Source organism: Haemaphysalis longicornis, unplaced genomic scaffold (assembly GCF_048455015.1).
Source record: "Haemaphysalis longicornis isolate Haplotype H1 unplaced genomic scaffold, Haemaphysalis longicornis Haplotype H1 scaffold_7, whole genome shotgun sequence".
NCBI classification, from domain to species: domain Eukaryota; kingdom Metazoa; phylum Arthropoda; class Arachnida; order Ixodida; family Ixodidae; genus Haemaphysalis; species Haemaphysalis longicornis.
Genome location: NW_027526422.1, coordinates 11682821 through 11704046, shown reverse-complemented (window position 1 = coordinate 11704046; position 21226 = coordinate 11682821). Strand labels below are relative to the sequence as shown.

General features: G+C 48.0%; 1 protein-coding gene across 3 annotated transcripts in view; it reads left to right on the top strand.

The window, feature by feature from the left end:
* The window catches only part of Dati (zinc finger protein datilografo), a 136386-nt gene that overhangs the window by 102105 nt on the left and 13055 nt on the right, over window positions 1–21226 (top strand). For 2 of the 3 annotated variants that reach the window (XM_077675994.1, XM_077675993.1), the window contains exons 6-9: window positions 10009–10416; window positions 13861–14002; window positions 18027–18083; window positions 19363–19668. In XM_077675994.1, the coding sequence (XP_077532120.1) occupies window positions 10009–10416; window positions 13861–14002; window positions 18027–18083; window positions 19363–19668 (913 nt within the window). The remainder of the gene's footprint in view (window positions 1–10008; window positions 10417–13860; window positions 14003–18026; window positions 18084–19362; window positions 19669–21226) is intronic. The other variant, XM_077675996.1, reaches the window with a different exon arrangement.

Below are 21226 nucleotides of genomic sequence, written 5' to 3'. Positions count from 1 at the left end.
AGCTACGTTCGCCGCCTTCACGGCAGCTAGAGTGGGCTTTCTGTGGGACACCCTTTAAAGGCGAGCCGTGATGCTGATAATGATTGCGACTATGATCACCCCTTGTAAACACGGGGAAAACACGAATGGAGTTCCCCGAGTGCTTTCCACCGCGTGACCTATGATGGTGACATTGCGGATGCCGTGATGGAAAGCCAACATCGTTGCTTTAGTCGCCGACGCTTGCTGGCATATTCTTTTTTGCTTGTTGGTGGCTTCTGTTCTCTTCGTCTCGCTTTATTGAGGGCCCTGCGTTCGTGGTGCCCGAGTAGCGAATCTCGCAAACTCCTTTCGTTGTGACGCAGTGCCGTAGCCAGAAATATTTTTCGGTGTGTTATATTCCTCAGAAAAAAAAAAAATAATAAGAGCCAGCGTCCAAACAATGCCTTGCTCATTTTTATGCTTAAGTAAATCGGCACCCTTCTTGTATTCGTTTTTACATTTTAAGATATCGGTACGTGTGTAATAGCATGGGCGAGGGGAAACGCAGCCGTCAGGAAATTTCCGGGGTATTTCGATACCAAAACACTCCTCGTGGCTACGCCCCTCGCGGCATCTTCATCCTCCATCGTAGTGCCACAGAGAACGTTGAAAGAGACGTCGCCTCTCGTTCCTCACATATCTCCATGAGGACCCCGAAGTTCCTCGTGTGTTGGCCGCATTTTGCGCGTGGGCTTGTACCTAGTGCCCCCGTAGGTCGCGTTGCATTCGCAATATCACAGGTGAAGACTGGTTTCCATTCTTTAAATGCGCGGGAGGGAAGCCAAGGAAATGCTGCTTCCTACGAAGCAAGCATCGGTTTGTTATTCATGTGCGCAGTAATATAATTAAAGAGCCTGAGACATTTCGCGAATTGCGCGCAGAAGGGGATGTGAAAGCGGGAAAATCGTTGCGGGAGATCTGAAGCATGCAACAGTTTGCGACCGCACCAGTTAAGGCTTTACAGGTGCAAGAACGAAACCAACGTTTTTTTTCGTCATAACGTTTCGGGCACTTTTGTTTTGATAGGTGTTGCTGGGTTCCATTAATTCTGTACAACGCAACTGCAGCAGAACTTCTCGGCGGGACTTCGTTTTTACCGCAATCAACCTTCACCGCAGTGCGACTGTCATTGCCGTGAAGCACGCTTTAAAGGCAAACCTTGGGTCGTGCCGGCACAATTTTCTGCTGATAATTAAGGTGGTTGTCAAACATGAATGAATGGGAGAGGGAGATAGAGATAATATGTACTTCAAGTACATATCCTGGCACATGTGGTTATCGACTGGACCTAGCAGGTGCTCCAGAGTGCGGTGGCGTTCGTTTCAGCAGTCGTAGCTGTTCACTACCCAGGAAATGCTTATGAAGTGGTGTCATGGCAACGCTCCTTGTTTTTAGTCCCAACGCGTCGTGTTTTAGTTTAGTCATTCGTGTTTATTCCCGATTGCCGTGAGTGCTTTTCTTGTGATTTTGTTATCAGGGATATCTAAAGAGCCGTACTTTATCAATTACTACTTACACTGCACAATAGTCCCACTGGAATGCACAATGAAAAGTCTGCGGCATTTCTTTCTGTATATATATATATATATATATATATATATATATATATATATATATATATATATATATATATATATATATATATATATATATACAGAAAGAAATGCCGGCAGTCTACAACGCCAAAGAAGGCATAGGGGAATGGTTAGACTATTTTTTACTGTTAGTGACGTTACATTATTTTTTTTATTAATTACGTGAGAAAGAAAGAAAGAAAAACACGCGCCCAGAGTGGGGACCGAACCCACTCTGGGCGCGTTTTTCTTTCTTTCTTTCTCACGTAATTAATAAAAAAAATAATGTAACGTCACTAACAGTAAAACATAGTCTAACCATTCCCCTGTGCCTTCTTTGGCGTTGTAGACTGCCGGCATTTCTTTCTGTATTTCCTAACGATCCCCTCATTTTCCAAACCCAATATATATATATATATATATATATATATATATATATATATATATATATATATATATATATATATATATATATATACAGGAACAAAGTTTTCCTGGACGCCGGCAGAATATACACAAAAATGGTTTCGACCACGGTAAAAAAAGAGAGAGAACAGATTTAATAACGTTTCGGCCGAGGGACCGGCCTTCGTCAGATACAGTGATCTGATCTGTATCTGACGAAGGCCGGTCCCTCGGCCGAAACGTTATTAAATCTGTTCTCTCTCTTTTTTTACCGTGGTCGAAACCATTTTTGTGTATATATATATATATATATATATATATATATATATATATATATATATATATATATATATATATATATATATATATATATATATATATATATATATATATATATATAGCTGCGACCATATACGTTTGGTGCACTCAATTAGACCACGAAGCGATCGAAGAGTGGCTGTTATCTACCCACAGTGGTTCTCTCGTAGGTGTCTTCCCGTGGACTGCCCAGTGCATGCCATGGAGCGCTCATCCTTACAGAACTTCGAAGAAGAGCCGCTCCGCATTCCTCTTTCGACGGTGTACTATTCCCAAAAGGACATTGGGTCCCTGGGCTAACTCACTCCCTCACTACGCCGTTTGGTACTACCTACTTTCGTGGCGCATCGCGTCAGGTCGAAGAAATAACTGCGTCTGTGTGCTCGTGACAGTCTGAGGGAGTACATGATGGTTGCAGCCGCTAGTTACGTGCTTCGCTTTTTCGTAACCATAGCGCGCGCGTCCGACATCCCTTGATTTTTTATCACGAGCAGAAGCTCCTTTTGTCGAAAGGGCACCCGTTTGGGGAGTTTAGCTCGACTTGGTGGTGGCCGCTGGCTTAGTCAGGAAGCGCAACTTCCCTAGACCGTTGAGACCCGCGCGGCAGATGACGACATTCGGTATCCCGTTCGCACGGTTCACTGGTATTTTCAACGAGCTTTGAAAGGTGAGGCGTTGGGATGAATGAAAATGCAATGGTTGCACTGTCCGAAAACAAGGATGCAACTAACAAGACCTGCTCGACGTTGACTTTTTTTTTTTTTTTCTTCGGGAGCGTCCCAGAGCCGTACGACGTTCCGATGCGGGGAAGTAATGCCGTTTCACGTGCGTCTGGCAGCTACGCTCCGTTGCAGCTGCGGTGGAGGATTTGGCGCTTTTCTGATCGATGGGACTCGGTGATCGGGCAACCGTCGGCTTAAGCTCCGCGCGGCAGTCGCCTGGATTCCGAGCGCTTCGTGACTGGGATGCGGACGACGGGGCCGGGGGCACCGAGGTGTGCTTCGACGACCGCCTTTCCGTGAAGTTCGTAAACGCCTCCTCCGTACACGGGCGTTGTTTTTATTTCTCTCGAAAGGCGTCATTTGTCGTTCGCGAGGGCAGCGGGGCAAGTGACCGTTGCCGAGTGCGCTGACGAATTCGAGTCGCGCCAGCGCACACGCGCTTCGAATTCTCGCCGAAGTGGAAAAGGACACGCCGTATGGAGAGAGTCCCACTGTGTTGAGCTGCCTCCCCCCTGAAAACACACCCGGCGGCCTCTGGGGAGGGAGAGGGGGGCGCGCGTGTTCCGTTCTCCACTTTGCAATTCTCGGGCTCTGAGCCCCGAGAAGAGCGAGGTGCCTAAGCGGAATCGATGGCCGCTGCTGCGACGCTGCCTTCGAGACGCTGAGGGATGGGCGTGTCGCCCGGGCGCAGCTCGCCTGCCCGAGGCGCTCGATCCCGTTTAGAGCGGCCGACTGGACTCGGGGACTTCTCGGCTGGCCGGCAGCGACTGCTCCGCGCATCAGTCACCTGGCCGCCGCCGCAAGTGGCCCAGTGCAGCCGCTGTTTGGAATTCCCTCCCGACTTCCCCTGCCCGCATGACCGGCGGCTTCTCTGCAGAGCGCGCAATCCCCGTGCGCTGTCGAAGTGAGGGCAGTTGTGTCCCGTCGGTGACGCCCGGGCACGCGTCAACCCCCGGCTGACATGGAATTGTCCCTGCCTGCTCCGCGAGTAGGAGTCGGCGAAGGAGACGGGCAAAAGAGGGAATAGAAATAAACGCTCGCCTTTGCATCCCGGAGGGAAAAATAAAGTGTTGCATGGCTACGATTAGCGGAGAAGCAGTAAAAAGCGAAGGTTAAGGGAGATCGATGTGGACGACGCACACGAATTGGCGCGCCGTACTTTTTTAAAAAAGAAATGGTGTGAGGAAGATTAAACGCACGAGACTTAGTATCGGCACTTTTGGAGAAAACCATCCCATTGAGCGGGAATCAGGCACAAGGCGGAGGGCGGATGCCGCGTCTGTTGCCTTTTCACGTGCATCCACGCATGCGCGCACTCACGCAGGCGCGCACACACACGTGCAAGCGTGCGCGCGCGATTATTATTGCTGTCTAGGCATCTACAAAGGCCGCAAAATCGATGTTAGCAATCAGCAAGTCAACAAGCTTCCTGTCAAGAGGAACGCCCGTACCAAGGCCTGACAGTGTGCGAGTCAGTTTCATGGAAAAGCGATTGGCTCTAGTCAACGCTGCCGGGCGCGAAAGCCGCCTTAAGTAATTTCTAAATAAACCAACTCGCAAACCATTCTTCCTCCCTAATCAAGAAGAAATCACCAGCGAAGCCAACGTTGAAGTTTTAAGCTGCTCCATCTTTCCGTGTACCAAAACCACGGCTTGTTAGAGGACAGACTTCATAATTCGCCTAAAATCTACAACAGCATTCCTTGCGCCTTCATTTGTCTTCCGACATATTATCGCTTCCACGCACCGACGTGTACTCTTCTCGTCGTTCGCTTCTGATTGACAGCAAGCGAGCGACGCGACAAGCGATGGAGGGCTCGGCAGTAGGGTACTGCAGTATCGTGTCGCTTATTGCTGTCGCCCATTGAATTACGTGTCATCTCGCTCGCCGAAATCGCTCCGTTTGGTTACCCTTAACCGTCTCGCTTCAGCAGCGGCCTGTCTCTCCTTTTGTTGTCGACCAGCGTGGGCATTTTTGTCGCCGTCATTCCTATTCCTGCCTCTTTTGCCGGCCCGCTGTGGCAGCACACTCGGTTCTACAACGCGTACAAGCAGGGAAGGGAGTCGCGGGAGCTGCCGAGGTGCAGCGCCACCGGCGCGTCGGCAAACTCGGGTGGCGAGCCGCGCTTCGACGTGACGTCTCCTTGGCAACGTCGGCAGCGTTGCGAAGGCGGTTCTCTCCACTCTCTCGTTCTGTGCTCTTCAGTCACTCGTTGTGGTGACGGATCGACGCCAAAAATTGTCCGGAGTTCCCCATATACTGTGCACGTACCCTGGCCAATCTCCCTTAGGGAGCACGTGTCGTTGTTCCTGATGACGTCACCATTGTCGCCATCAGTCCTCCCGTGCGGGTAGGTGGCATGTTCGGAGGCGGAGTAAGGCAAGGAAAGACCAGTCGCCGCTTCTCGGCAGCTAGACGGCTGCTTTTGAAGGAGCCAATTGAGCGGATGGGGTTGACGCTATCGGTTACACTTATCTTATCTTTCGGGGAAACAAATTAGGGGTTCGTAAAAGGGGGATATACTGTTACATAATTGTATTCAAGCTTACCTTTCTGCTGCCGGTAGCTTGAATTGCTAAAGAATACATAATTAATGGGTGATTAGGGTTTCAATCAGCGAACTTTCATTTCACGGTCTCCTTTTTTATGGAAATAAATTAGTAGTTTAAAGTCCTATCGCGGTAAAATCAGTGAATTATCCCGGGCGAATCCCCCCCCCCCCCTTCCCCTTTTGGGTACGTGCAAAAAAACATTGCGGGTATCATCGCCGTCGTGGCGGTTGCTTCTCTCGCTCAAGGAAGGTTAAAGGTACGATCGTGCATACGAGTGAATGGACTGGACGGGGAAAACGTTTATTTGTCGTGGTTGGGCGGCACTGCACCGGGGTCCTGTGCCACGTGCTACAGCTGCTGGCGGGGTCCGATCAGCAGGGGCGGTACCCTTGGTCCGGGGCTCCAACGGCCTCTGCTGCTTTGCGTGCCCGCTGAATCAGACCGATCTGGTCTTCACCTGGCAAGCAGTTCCTCCTGTTGCTCCGCATTAGGGTTTCTGAGTTTCGGGGACATCGGTTGCGCTTTGGCATTCGCATGTGGTGAGGTATACAGGGCGGCCTTTTGATGGCACGTTGGGCATGCGCCTGCATATCGAGTAGGGTAAATTTTGCTCAGCACGTTTAAGTTTCGGAACGTGCTTGCCTGCAGCTGTTTCCAGTCGATGAGAGAGAGAGCAAAACTTTTATTTAGCGTATTTATGCGTGGGGGTGGCTTCTCAGCCCAAAAGTCCGAACGCTGTCCTCGCGCGTGCCGCCCTCTCCGTCAGCAGCGTAGTCTTCCACTGCTCGAGGTTGGGGATAGGGAAAGGGGTGGCAAGTTTGGGTTTTGACTGCATTCCCAGATTATGTGATAGAGGGAGCCTGTTTGTCCGCAGAACTTGAATTGCGGGGAATACTGGTAAGGGTACTGCTTATAAAGTGGAACCGGATGAGGGAATGTGTTGGCTTGTAGTAGTCGAAGCGTGGATTCTGCCCTCGTCAGAGATTCGTGTGGCGGAGGGTATCTTTTCCTGATACCCGGGTAATATGCCAGCGTGGTCGAGTATTTCGTGGGGACCGGCCTGCAGGTTCTTCGTGGTCGGAATGGTCGGGTGCTAGGTTTGTATAATATCCTCGAGCTACCCTGTCGGCCTCTATGTTCCCCTCCATTCCCGAGTGCGCTGGGTCCGCTTTTTGTGTAAATGTCCTTTAAACCTGTGCCGAACGTGGCTTGGAAGCGTTCAGTGCTGAATTGCACTGGCCCTTCGCTGTCTACACGCTGGGCTAGCAGATCTTTTTGCGTTGTGTGACTGTCATTTTAATTGCAGATATCACGAGTACCTGACATCACACATGTTGGCCGCTCTGTTTCCAACATGTTCGGTCGTTCTGGCTCTCTGTAGGGGCCAGCCGTATAATTTCCTGGCGCTTAAAGCGAGTGTAACCTAACCATTTCACCTAAAATGGGGGACGGAACTGTGACCTTGTCTGTCGTGCCTCTTTGCTGCTCAGGGCTGTTCAGTATGCCGCTTCCTGTACAGGGCTGACTGTGTAAAAGAAATCACTACTGTTTGCTTTTTGTTTGGCACGTCGTCCTAAAGCCAGATGTCAATTTTTAGCGCCTTTAATCCAATCGGTATCCATCCCGAATCAACAGGCTCAGCTGCTGCTAGTCAGTCAGTTGTAACCGTATTTTTACAACGCAGCTGACTCGGTACATGTCGACATGTAGGGTCACGGGCGGTCTATGGAACCTTTCTTCTATATCGAGCGGCAGTGATGAGGGATATGCCGTGAAACGGACCGGATCATCGAACGAAATGTTTGCTACGGTGCCGTACATTTTGTTGCACACGACATGCGAAGTCTACTGCAGCTATTTGCAACCCCTAGTTTTCTCTCGCCGTCTGGTGGCCGACGCTAGCTAATCAGCTAGGGTGGCTAAAATCAGGGCTGGTTTTCTCTGTGATGCGCCGCTGGTGCCGCGCTTGCCGCGCCCGTTTCTGATCACAACCTCCGCGCTGCGGAGCTGTAATGCCGCCGTACACGTGCAGGGGGGCTAAAAAGGGGACGTCTATTGATATTTTTGCGTCCCGTTCGCGTGTCGTCCATTTTCGGGGAATTACGAGTGTACATTTTCACCCGTTCCCGCGAAAAGTAGTAGCTCTGATATTGTGTGGCCTGTGAGGAACTTGAGAATTGAGTGGCGGCGGGCCCGATAGTTTGCTGGGAACACTTGGCTCTGGGTGACCACATCATTCTAGTCAGCAGTGATTTTCTCGATAATAAATGACGAAATGAAGTTCTTGCACGCAGTCATGGGAAGCGCGCGTTTTTTTTAAATTGGTTAACTGTTTCTACGTGGACCCAACGAAAAACCCTTCTGTGCGCCCGTAACGCACGGTGTGTCCTACTTTCTTCGCATAAGATAAAAGGTGCTGGACTTTTGCACTTTGATATCCTTGACTTTGTGTAGCGCAAAAAAACGGACAAGCACAGAAAGAGGTGACGGGCACAAACGCTAACTTCTTCGTGAATCACATATACCAACTAGCCCAAACTCAAACTCTGCCAAGTTTGATATCCTATAGCCGGTATTCAATAGCGTGGAATGCATGCAGGCAACCATAGGAGTGCGCCGCCGTATCTGTGGCCAAGCGTCTGTTGCTAGGCGACGTTGTGCGCACGGCCACCAGATCAGGCACCCCTCTTCTCCTCCATGCAACCGTGCGAGTGCGCCGTCACTCGTTACGTCGGGCTCCGCGGAATGGCGGTACTTGTCCATGCTAAGCACGACTGTGAAACACATGACTGTGTTTCAAGTTACAAACTCTTCCGAACACAAAGTATTGCCTCGAGTTCAATGTGAGTGTGGTTAATAACATCTCTGTTGACGCCACCGTTTAGAATCGGATTGGAACGGAGCAGATGACGCACGCCGGTGTTTTTTTTTTCTTCTGCGTGCGGCCGCAGTGGCCCAAGCCGCCCCATGCCCGTGGCGCATCGGCCATGTCTGTGGCCGTTTCCAACGTTGCCAAGCGAAGAAATTGCCCGCTAAACTTCTCAACGAATACATTCTCAGCAAAGCACTTGTGTATATAGGGAAGCCGACCTAACGGGGCTCCGTTTATATCGCTTCAAAGGGACACATCATGTCTTATGGATGCACCTAATGAAGGGTCCTAGGACTTTCGTACTTTTGTATCAGACTGCACATGTGGCGCATAAATATGTCTGACCAGCAATGCATCTGTGGCAGTCATGAGGCCTTAAAGGAGTTCAGTGTATAGAGCTGTATAGAAATAATTGGTCCTTGGGCCATCGTACTTTGATATGAGTTCCTACATAGCCCCCGGAAAAAAAAAAAAGTCTTTCCAGCAATGCGTTTGTGTATACTAGTGAAGCCAACTCTAGAAGGGCTCGGTGTGTAGGGCTCTGAAAGGGAATACGTAGGGATTAATAGAGGCATTGGAAGTCCATGCGGCCTTCAAATTTTCACATAACAGGGTTTATGCGGGGTTTTGAAAAACTTGCTTATCCATGTAACACTAACAGAGAATGGTGCGAAATCGTCGAAAAAGAAAATGCCGGTGTGACCATCGTTTACCCTGTAAATTGTATTCCTAGCAAAGCATGTGCGCAAAGTACCTAAGCTGACATTAAAGGGCATGGGTATGCTGCGCTTCATAGAAGTCATTGAGAACTGTTGAATTTTTTTTTTATAAAATAGCCTGCACCCTGTCACAAGACCACTTAAACAAGACCTTGAAAATTTCATTCCCAGTGCAACATCTGTAATACCTAAGCTGACTTTAGATTACTATGTAGTGCTTCTTAGGGATACATGTGGCTTACGGAGGTATTTAATGAGGCGTCCCAGGGCCTTTCTACTCTGGTAGTAGGCAACTTATGTAGCGCCTGGATAAATGCCTTCTCATCAATGCATGTGTGTGTAGCAGTGAAGTGAAATATAAAGGGGCTCAGCGCATAGTAGAGCGGTTGTTCCCGCTCGGACGTTTCTGCCCATTTTCCTTCACCAGTGCGACATGCTGATCTCCCTTGAGTGTTAATTGCCCTAAGATGTTTGTCAGGAATGACGCACCAGGTCCTAATGTTTGCAGCGAAACTCCGGCGAACCTCGAGCAGTCGCTACGCGTAGGAAAAAGCCGATATGCTTGTGAGTGTTGTATGTATTCATTTAGTTCCGCTCACGCGAAGTGGTTGCTCTCATTTCTCTTTAGCGCGAAGCGCGCGATGCCCTAAACGCTGGCTGTGCATGCTCCCCGATTGATCACGGAGCTCTTAAAGCAGCGATAGCGCACCTTGCCAGCAGCGCCGGAAACAGCGGTGGCGGCGGCCATGTTTGTTGTCCCGCAAGCACAGTGTTGCCAGGGCGTGTATACATACACGCGCCCCCCTGAATGAACGGCGCCGCAGGTCCTGGCCCACAAGTCCGCGATGCAGCAGCACTCCCGCGAGGCGCACCGCAACGAGCTGAAGCCGCACCAGTGCAGCCAGTGCCTCAAGTCGTTCTCGTCGACGCACCAGCTGGCGCAGCACGTGCGCATCCACACGGGCGAGAAGCCGTACAAGTGCTCGTACTGCGAGCGCCGCTTCAAGCAGCTCTCGCACGTGCAGCAGCACACGCGGCTGCACACGGGCGAGCGGCCCTACAAGTGCCACCTGGCCGACTGCGGACGCGCCTTCATCCAGCTGTCCAACCTGCAGCAGCATTTGCGAAATCATGACGGACAGGCGGAACGCGCCAAGAGCCGGCCCTTCCTCTGCAACATCTGCGGCAAGGGCTTCGCGTCGGATAGCAGTCTGCGGACACACAGATCCAAGGTGAGAAGGGAAGCTGGTCTGTTATCGAGGAGAAGGTCGTGGGATGATAGCGTGTACAATTTTTGATGACGCGAGCAGAATCCAAGTCCTGAGGCCACACAAAAGACCTCATAGCCCTTCCACTCTGGGAAGAAGAACGTCCAGCGAAGCTAGCCGTCTGGTTACATTTGCTGTGTTGGGGTCTAGCTAGCTATATTGGGGATTTGCTATGTAATAGAATTGTAAGGGCAGAGGCCCCATGTCTATGTCACAGACAGAGGACAGGCACAATTGTTGGGTAGAGAGAATGACGCTTCGCTGTAGCGCGGCTACGCCAAGTTCTAGTGCGCCGCGCACGTGGCCACCGAAGAGCGCTCCGCATTGCCGCAATGTCAGGGGTTGGAGAGAGATGCCGCGTGTGACGTGCGGAAGTGGAGAGGAGTGTAACCATACTCCTCCCGTACATGGCTGTGCTTCACTGCGCAACAGACGATGTAGAAAAGCCAGCTTACACCGATCTCCTTAAAGTTGGCTTCACCTCTTGGAAAGTGCATGGCTGGCAAGACACATAAGAGAGCTTTAACAGCTAGCATGAGCAAACTCTACGGCGGCGGGTTACCGGGACCCCACTGCGCATGCGCGCGCGGGGATGGCGAGGAGGTTGCCCTTTACCGGAACGAATACGCGGGCGCAGCGAGGCACGGGCGCCCGCCCCCCGGATCGAGTGTGCACCTGCCCAGTCAGACCCCGGCACCTGCCGCCGTAGCATTAGGGTACGCTAGCCGCTATCCTAAAACTGTCTATTTTGAGGGGAAATATAAGACATACCAAAATAAGGAGGCCCTAAGACTTTTTTGCATTTTGTATGAATTTTTCCATACGCGGCTGAGTAAACTGAGGTGCGCACGAGACGGAGCCGCTACCTACCTACGGGCAGCGTAGGTTGCCAGCAAGAGTAAATCGTAATGCCCACCAGGTGGCGAACCTAATCCCCGAGTTTTCGTTCCACACGGGCGACAGAACTTGGGGATTAGACGTATACAGCTTCGCTTTTTCGCAATGCACTCTCGTCATTCAGGTTCGCTGCTTTGAAAAATTGTTATGTTGGCTTTGCCGTATGGCGCCAAGGGTGGGCACAGAAGCCGGGCATGCAGAACAAATCAAACGCATGAAAATAAAAGAATACTTGAAATGTTCAAGTGGTACCTCAGACGCCTGAGGACATTGTTTTGACAACTTTAAGGGTTTCAGAAATATTATATCGGTGCAAAACAACATTTTTGTCAAACCACTGGCTTGTTATTTGCACCATTCCTTTGGCTTAACGTGTATTCTCACACAGAGCTCGAATTACGTGTCATGGTGTCACGCTGCATTAATTTCTTGTGCTAACCTCAAATAGTGGCCCAATCATGTAGCAATCACCGTAACGCTACGGAAACTACAAAACCGGCTCTGTAATTTTTTTTTTTTGCTTTTAAATGCGTAACATTTTTCTCTGTGGACTCAACGAGGAAACCTATCTTACCATCTATAACGCTTCTTGTGTCACATTTTCACAACATAATAAAATGCTATTGATAAAAGGTTGCAGGCCCTTTAGATGCTATACGTATGAGGCTGCCTATAATGCCTCTGGAAAAAAAAAATTCTCAGCAATGCACTTGTGTCTAATAGCAAAGCTTACTTCAAAGGGGTTCAATATGTAATGGACCATAGGAATACTTGGATTCTTATGGCGGTAAAAAATAAAGGCGCTAGGGCCTCCATACTTAGGCATCAGACTCCTAATATTGCGCATAAAAAATGCCCTCCAAGCAATGCTTTTTCTTATAGTAGTAAAGCCGACTTTACATGGGCACAGGTTATTGCACTATGTAGGAATGTACAGGGTCTTATGGGTGCATTTAATCAGTCCACGTGGACTTCGTACGTTGGTATCAGACTACTTACATTGTCACTAGAAAAATGTGTTCCCACCAATGCATGTGTGTACTGTAGAGAAGCCAACTTTAAGGGGGTACACTTGTCGTGGAAACATTTATTTTTCTTTTCAACCGCTTTTGATAAAACTTCATCGGCTTTCTCAGTGTTTTTAGCTGATTTCAAATATACAATTAGTTTTGATGTAATATTATTTGTTTCCCAGATAACTAAAAATCTTTTGTGATTGTTCTTGATTCTTGAGAACAATAAAAAAAGGAAACTATTCAACAAAAGCTCACCAGCAAGGCATGAATAGATACTAGAAGCTGTGGATAATGCAATCTTGGGAGCAGTATTTTTGTATGGACATCACATGCAAGTTTATGTCAATTTTAACTTCTAGGTTTAAGGTAATCACACTAGCCAATTATAAATAATGCTAAATAAGCAATTCCTCAAACATTGAATGCAAAATTTGTTTCCCTTATTGCAAGGTGTAAACATTCAGCTTCATGCTGCAAAAGAAATTATCCTTCATAGCTGCACTACATGCTGGGGTGTACCTCTAGAAAGTCTTCTATCGCTCTGGACAGCTCATGGTGAAGAAATGAGAAATTTCGAAAAAAAAAAATGTTTATTTTTGTCGAAATCAAGGCTGTATGGCTTTTATAGGTACATACATGATACTGTTCAAGTAACATCTTTTTGGGGGTAAAACTGTGCAAACCAAGAGAAAGGTGATACCTAACCTAAATAAATGCTTTTTTGGGCAATTTTTCGGTTCCAAAAACCCATATGCCCCCTTAAAGGAGCCATGAAGGGAAAATACAACCTGGTTTAATTTGAAAGAACTAGGATTCAGTATGTCACTCAGCTCCATTAACGCCACAAAAGATGTTTTTTTAACGAAAAAAAAAAGCAAGAAGTATTAAAAACTTTCAAATTTTGCGCCACAGTGACGTGTTATGAGCAAGAATGACGTCATACGGGCCAACAATAAAACATAATTTTCAGTGCGTTAACTGCACGTTAGCATTCAAGTGATGCGGTCAAATGGAACTAGAGGCCCCTTTACAGACGTCCAGTCATCTGTCGTCGCGACAGGTCAGTTAGGCGGCCGCCAATCGCACAAACAAGGTTCCGCGACGTCATAGAAAAGTTGCGGGAAATTGGCTACGGGGTCGCGACTGCTTCACACGTTTTCTTTAATATCTCCGTTGTTTGCTCAAAGATTGCGATGATATTGGTATCATTGTTATCGGTACTAAGCAGTCTTTCTAATAAAACCAACTTGTGTTTTGTCTTCATGACTCCTTTAAAGGGATGTGGTGTATAGTAGAGTGATTTACACATTTATCGGACAGTTTCCACTTGAGTTGATAATTTCTGCGATTTTTTCTTTTTTCTTTCTTTAATGTGGTGTGAGTAATTTTTTTTTGCTTGCTGCTGTTTTTTCTGGTAAATAACGCCAGTGTTAAGCAGCAGTGCCATCAAGGGCACAAAATTCGAGTGTCGCTCTCGCCTTTCTCTCTGCTCCAGCAACACGCGGCACTGGTTGGAGGAGCAGCGTCGCAGTCTTGCCCGATCTGCCACAAGATCTGCGTCAACGCTGAAGCCCTGACGGAGCACATGCGCATCTCACACAAGGAGCCCCCCACTGCGGGCGGAGGCGCCACCCCGGGTAGGGACACCGCGGCCTCCTCCTCCTCCTCCTCCTCCTCCTCCTCCTCCTCCTCCTCCTCCTCCTCCTCCTCCGAGCCACCGGTCCGTTTTCTCGAGGAGTGGGTGGCGTTCATGTCCCGGCAGAACTGACCTCTCCGCTGGGCAAAGCATGTCTAGCATTGGAACGTCGGAAACGGCACTGGTTTTTCTCTGCACTTGTCTCTTGAGTCGGACTGTCTGCCTGTTCTTCCGTCCCTTTTTTTGTTTTTCTCGCATCGTCTATGGAAAACGAGTTGACCATCAAGCCCAGTTGCCAGTTTTGATTCTTGCATTGGAGGTCTGGCTGCTGGTTCGTTTTAATTTTTAACGAGACGTGCCTAGACCGTTGTCTTTGCGGGAAAGGTGAAATGCAAAGAGGGGTGTTGTTTGGTGTTGGGCAACACCGCGAGAACTCTTTGGAGAAGTACTGGTTGGGTTTGATGTGCTGGCACAGTTACGCACTGCAGGCTTGATCGTATGTGCAGCTTTGTATGCAGTGCACATTTTCATTTGTTACTTAAAGGCACTGCAGGCCCAGAACTATGGCCCCAGCAGGAGGGGGAAAATACGAGCACCAGAAAGATGAAAGTGTGACATACGGAATTGAGAAAAACACTGAGAAGACCAAGGCCATATTGACTTTTTTACAAAAATTGATAGGTGAAAAATGAAGGATACACTTATGTTAGACAAAAACACTCAAGCACCCTTACAAAATCTGTATAGCTATTTAACATTGGTGGAATGGAATTCCAGTCCTGTACAGTTCTTGGAGAGGTGCAGTGTTTGCATGAATTGGTTCGCCAGGGTGTCTGCAATCTGGGGAAACCAGGAGTTCTCACGAAATTCGGTGAGCCTGACAGCTCAGGGAATAGGTGCTTCTATCAGGGAAATTAGGTATAATATTTTTTTAGGAAAACGGGTCACAATAATGCTGGCTTCAGTAACAGGGAGCTCTGCCAGTCAGGCCTTGCAAGACACAAAAAGAATGGGTTTTGTACCGATCATACTTGGGGTTCCCGAGTGACTTAGCTTGCATTGGGGATAAATGGTTAACCTGTCCCAGGGCTGCTGTGCTAGAGTGTGTTAACGGCGTGGCTACAGAAGGTTGCCAAAAGATAAGATAAAGATGAATTCCTCTCCAATTGACTTCCAGCTGCTGCTATCTTGTTCTGTTCGAATGTGTGGGGGCGCAGGTGTTTAACTGCGAGCACATGAATGATCTCATAGACAACTGGGTATTGTGAACTTAGGTTATGCAAAATGGCCCAACTTCCTTTTGAGTGATATAACTGCAGGTGTTATTTCAAATAAAAGTAACACATTGTTGGGCTCACAGTATTTATGAAGCCAAGATTGATATGGTGAGGTCATCAATCTGCATGAAAATATTGAAACTAAGGTGCACCCGATCTTTGTGTGAAAGGTAAATTGCTTGGATGGGTTGACAACGAATAGCCATGCTTTTCAGCATAAAATAAACTGTTACTTTGTCCAAGATGCGTCTAACTCATTTTGTGCCAAGCTTCCCGGGGATGAACTTGCCCTGACTAGAAGTGACGGATCGCATCCTGAATGTTCTGGTCGAGTGCACTGTGTGTTTAGTTAATAATAGTTCACCAATTCACTAAATAAAAAAAAAATTGCCAGATTTTGCAGTATTGTGAGATGTTTTCAGTATTTGGCTTTGAAAAATGCAACAGAGGAGAGCAGGTCATGTCCCCTGCAAAAATTCTCCCTCACCCATGCTTCCTTAAGGTCAGGTAAGAAGTATACAGAATACCCAATGGGTGGCTGTAGTGAGTTTTCGTAAGAACTGAAATGTAGTTCAGAAAGATCCAAAGAGGCGACGGGGAAATTATTGGGACGTTTGACAGGTGCTGCGTTATAATAGGTATCTAGTTCACACACCTCTACAGTACTTGTCTGTTCATTTGTTAATACTCTTTGAAGTGGTATTGGGAATCACAAATAAAACCGAGCTTACAGGGGGCCCCAAAAATATCTGCAACCAAAATAATAATATTAAATCATATGGAGTGTCTTAAGTCCCATGCAGCGGTGCTCCAGCTTAGTGTTGCAGCCATGGCAAGAGTGCTGTTTGACAGCATTTGTAGTTTTAAGTCTGGGCTGGTGCAGTGTAGGATGTTTGGCATAATGGTGCAGCGGTTATGTATTAGTTTTGGGATCCAAAAACCCGAGTTTTGAGTACAGTGTAGTTTTTTCTAGTTGTTTCGATAATTATCTTTTTTATTTAGGTTGGCATGTGGTTTAAAATTTAAATTATTGGTTCTGTTGGTTAGGTAATGTTACATTAGGTTGGGTTACGTTAGATTAAATTAGGTCCAGTGGTATTGCATTGGTCAAATCAGGTCATGTTAGGTTATGTGATTGAGGCCTAGTACTTTTAGGTTAGCCAATTTAAAAACGTCTTGGAGTGCCAGATGCGGAATCAGGCAAGGTAATGTGATCGCATGTCACTTTAACAGAGTGCTTATAGTGATGTTGGGCAGCGCTGTAAGTGTAACATAATTTGTAAGGATAGTTGTTCGTGGTGCTTTTAAAATCGGAGCTTTCGGTAAGAGTATCCCGAGAGAAAGTTATCATCATCATCATTTATTATACCCTTAAGGGCCCCTTGCGGGGTATTACATAAGGGGGGAGCAAGTACAGAAATTCCACAGCAGGTGATGGTCGATGGTACAGGCGTAGAAGTGAGGCAGATTCATAAGGAAATGGCAGCAACACAGCAAATATATATACATATGTACCTAAAGGAACTGTAACAATAAAAATAAGGAGCAAAGACCCCTTTCAAAATAATTCATATGAGCCATTGATTGGCCACATGAACCAATCAATCCCACACATGTCCCCACCCGTGGTCACGTCACCCAGCACTCACTCTCATGCACTCATAGCACTCATAGACATAGAGTCACTGACTGCGCGGAGTGGTCAAACCATTTCACTGCTGGAATGGAGTCAAACCCGGACCATCAATACTGATAATCACTGGCAGAACCAACTTGGCCACAGAGGTGGAAATTATCGACGTTGGCATTAAAGAGGTGCTTGATAATGTAATGTTTACCTGACAATCAACATAGCCTGTACTTTAACATTAGGCATATAAAAGTTGACCTGGGGAAGCCAGTTGCGCTATTTCTTGCTGGATAATGTTGTTGAAGAAACAACTAGGAAATCATCAAGGCAACACTGCTGTGGTCCGTTTGTTTTGTGCATGCTTCTCTCTCTTTTTCTTCTGTCATTTTCTTTTTCAAGAAAATTCCTGATCGCGAGCTTCCTCTAGAGCAGAGTGGTGTGCGCTAGCTCTTGTAAACTTTACCTCGCAGGTACTCACATTTCCTGCCAAAGGGCATCATCATCATCATCATTGATCAGTGCATCATTTGTTGTATCTTTATCGAGGGCACAACTGTCATCATCAATTACACTTTTCCACCCCCACGGCAACAAGTTCAAAGCGAAAGTGTGTAGAAGATGTTGCCTAGGATCTAGGCCACAGCGGGACGTCCAATCTCTCGTGCAGGCATGTTAGGGTGCAAAGAGGAAAAAGTGAGCCAAGTGACAAGCCATGCCGTCTTGGCCAATCTACCTCATGGGAGTATTTTAGTGCAGTGTGAAGTAGAAAGTCTGGTCATTGCTGTTGCACAGTATTTTGTTAAATTTCCCCATGTTGCATCCAACTCTGCAACAGCTTTGTATGTTTACAAAAGCCTAATCATGTTTCCTTCACGGAGCTTTGTAAAGTGCCCTCGAAAGATAACATCATTTCAGCCTTTCCTGCTCGCACAAAACCAATAAAGTTCAAGTGGTATTGCTTGAAAAATGGCAAATAAGCCCTATACACTTTGAATGGCCTTGGGTGATTCTGAAGAGGCAACAAGCCAGCCAATCTGTATTTAGCCAATATTATTGACTGCTACTTTGCCGTCTCATCTGGAGGACCTGTATAACAAAGTTGGTCCTTTCTGACCCAGGTACTACGTGGACTACAGGGGATGCCCTAAGCAGCACCCCATCTTCGGGAGACCAAGGTCAGTGTCTCTTTTGTCATCACTACTTGTTTCCTCTCGCTCATTTTGCAAAAACCGTGCGACTTTAGTCTCATTAATTGGGCCCAACACTGTAAGGCATAAACGTCCGCACTCATGTTTGGCAACAGTGTCCCAAAAGCGCATTTACACCTCCTGCCACCTGGCATTTCTTTGCAGTTTGTTGAAAGCGGAACCTCAGCAGGCAGGGTGGGCAGCATTGGAAGGCTGCATTGTCATATCATTCTTGTTATGGCCAGCCCTTCAGCTGACTAGTCACTGCATCGAATAACTGCAACTATTGTCCGGTTTGCTTCTTTGGACCAAAGCTGGCTCCCTGTTTGTATCAGGTCTGTCACAGGAGGGTGATGCAGTGTTACTGTTCTGGTCTTATTGACCAAGCATGTTTTGTCCTTCATTCTACGGGAACTTTTTCGCAGCAAAACTGAATTGAGTGACCCTACCCATCATGGTGGCTGAGGGACTAAGCGTTGGGCTACTGTGTTCGAGGCTGCAGTGACTGTCGTCCGGTTGGGGGCAAAACTCAAAAGAACTCCGGTGTGTGCAAAGTTTCAGCATCCAGATTGTGTAAATTAATTCATAGGACTCCCCCATGGCAAGCCATAGCTGTTTCTTAGCTTCAGTGCATGAAACTGCAGTTTGATTTGATAGTGTGTTGCTTGGAAATGAGGATGGAAGAGACGAGAATGAAAAAGGTGGCACTTCCACGGGGGCAGTGCCTTGTAGAAGCTTTCTGGGGCGTGAGCTCAGTTGCGCAGGCCATCCATGCATACACTGTTACGTGAAGGCCGCCTGTGACCATTCCTCAAGAATTGATTGATTGTAGGGTTTAACGCGCCGACGCAATGCAGGCAATGAGGCGCGCCGTAGTGGAAGGCTCCGGATTCATTTTGACCACCTGGGGATCTTTAATGTGCGCCGAAATCTCGTACACACGGGCGGTCTTGCTTTTTGCCTCCATTAGAAAAGTGGCCGCCGCAGCCGGGAATCGAACCCGCAACCTCGTGCTCAGCAGCGCAACACCTTAGCCACTGAGTCACCATGGCGGGTATTCCTCTAGAAATGCATCGCTTTAATCTCTTCACTCTCAAAGACGAACCCTAAATCCTGGGAGATGACTTGTCTGTTTTACACACTTGGCAGTAATACTATTTCTAAATGGCCATGGAAACAGGCAGATCTGGATATTGAAACTGATAAAACCAGGCGGATGGAAGGTTAGGCCATCCGTTTACAAAGAGTGTTTACACTGCTGGTGCAGGGAAGTCACAACAGCAGCAGCAACAACAACAGCAGCAGCAGCAACAGCAGCAGCATCAGCAGCAGCAGCAACAACAGCAACAGCAGCAGCAGCAGCGGCAGCAACAACAGCAGCATCAGCAGCAGCAGCAGCGGCGTGCTGTTGGGCAGCAGCTGACCCACGGGTGCCCCGTGTGCGGCAAGGCATACGTCAACGAGGGCTCGCTGCGTAAGCACATCAGCAGCCACCCTGAAGCGGCCTCCCTGGGCTCCCCGCTGCGCATGTGGCCCTGCACCGTCTGCCACAGCGTCTTCACCCACGAGACCGGTGCGTGCAAGACGCTGCGCTGCTGAGCCCAAGGGCACGGCTTTGACACCCGGCTTCTTTGCAGACGTGGAGGCAAAAAGCGAAAACGCTTGTGTGTCGATGTTTCGGCGCACGTCAAAGTGCCCTATGTGGTCAGAGTTAATCCAGAGGCCTCCACTACGGTGTGCCTCATAGGCCAGGTATAGCTTTGGCACCCTCAAAATGAGACTTGCGTCCCTCCTGGCCTCCTTCCTTGCCTTGTTCGGTTGCACTTCAGCTCTGGGCTGTCTATCGCACACAACTCTTCAGTGCCAGAGGAAGCTTTGTCGGCCGGCGCTAATTGATGGGAAATCTATATTGCCTAGTGGTGCACTCTTGCGCACAAGGAGAAGCCAGCACAGGGCAGACAACTCTCGTCACACTGTACACTGGCCTAGCCTCGCATCGGAAGCCAGAGCCACCTTTCGGTGTGCTTTCCTGGTGAAAAACTGATCAGAATTTGATTGAGGAATAGTTTTCTCAACCTTGTTGCTGCCAAGCTTTGCCGAGCAGCCAACCACCCCGGCCTCCTCCTTTTGTGCATTCTGTTGAGGGTGTTCAGCAGATACCTTCGTTGCATAAATGCTGTTGGCTGTAGAGTACAATATTGGCATCTCTTCTTAGTGTGTGCGCGGCATTGAGCGCGGGTGTTCATTGTGACGGCATTCCTTTCTACCTTCAGCCAGTCAGATAGCAGAACATCCTAAAAATGTGTGACTGCGTCTGCTTTGGCAGTCAAAGGCATGAGAAAGGCAGGACAGGTAGGAGCCATTGATCAGCAGAATTTATTGATGCTGCCAGTGGGATGATAGCTCTTGGCACCTGTAAAGCGTAAACTCACCACTGGATGTTGCAATATCTGCACTAAAAGAACGATAGAAAAAGAGGAGAGTTGGATAGCATGGGGAAGATGAAGCTGTGGGTTTTGTGGACCTACAAGTTGGATCCCATGCTTAGGCAGGCTTCCGTTTGATAGTGGTTGCAAGTCTAAGAATGTTTTTCTGTGGTAGCGTGCGTACCAGGATACTATTAAGTATCACACAAAGCTGACTGTTGGCACACTCAAGCACAGGAGGCAAGCGGAAGGGATTGGAAAACAAACTTGTGTAGAGGAGATTCTGCATCGAATTACGGTTAACGTGCAAGGTTGGGAAGTGCATGTATCATAGTGTAGTCAATCAGTGATGAGTATTGATGGATCGAGAAGCAAAGTAAATGGAGAAAAAGTGCTAGGTCTGGGAGGAAATAAGTTTATGTGGATGCAAAAGATGGATCAGTTTGCCACGGGTAAGATTGGTTGGAAAGCAGGGCGAGAGAGATTTCTTTGTGTCAACCTGGTGGGGATGATCATGATGAGGTTTGTTGGGAATATATACTGGCGAGCGCGTGTAGTGTAATTGCAATTCTAGTGTTATAGCTGTGCTGTATGGGTGGACCCAGTGGTGGTGATGGCCTTGAAGCTGCTGGTATGAACGGGGCATGTTATTCTTATGTAGTGCTGACATCTTGAGTGATGATTGATAACAGCTTTTTGATCACA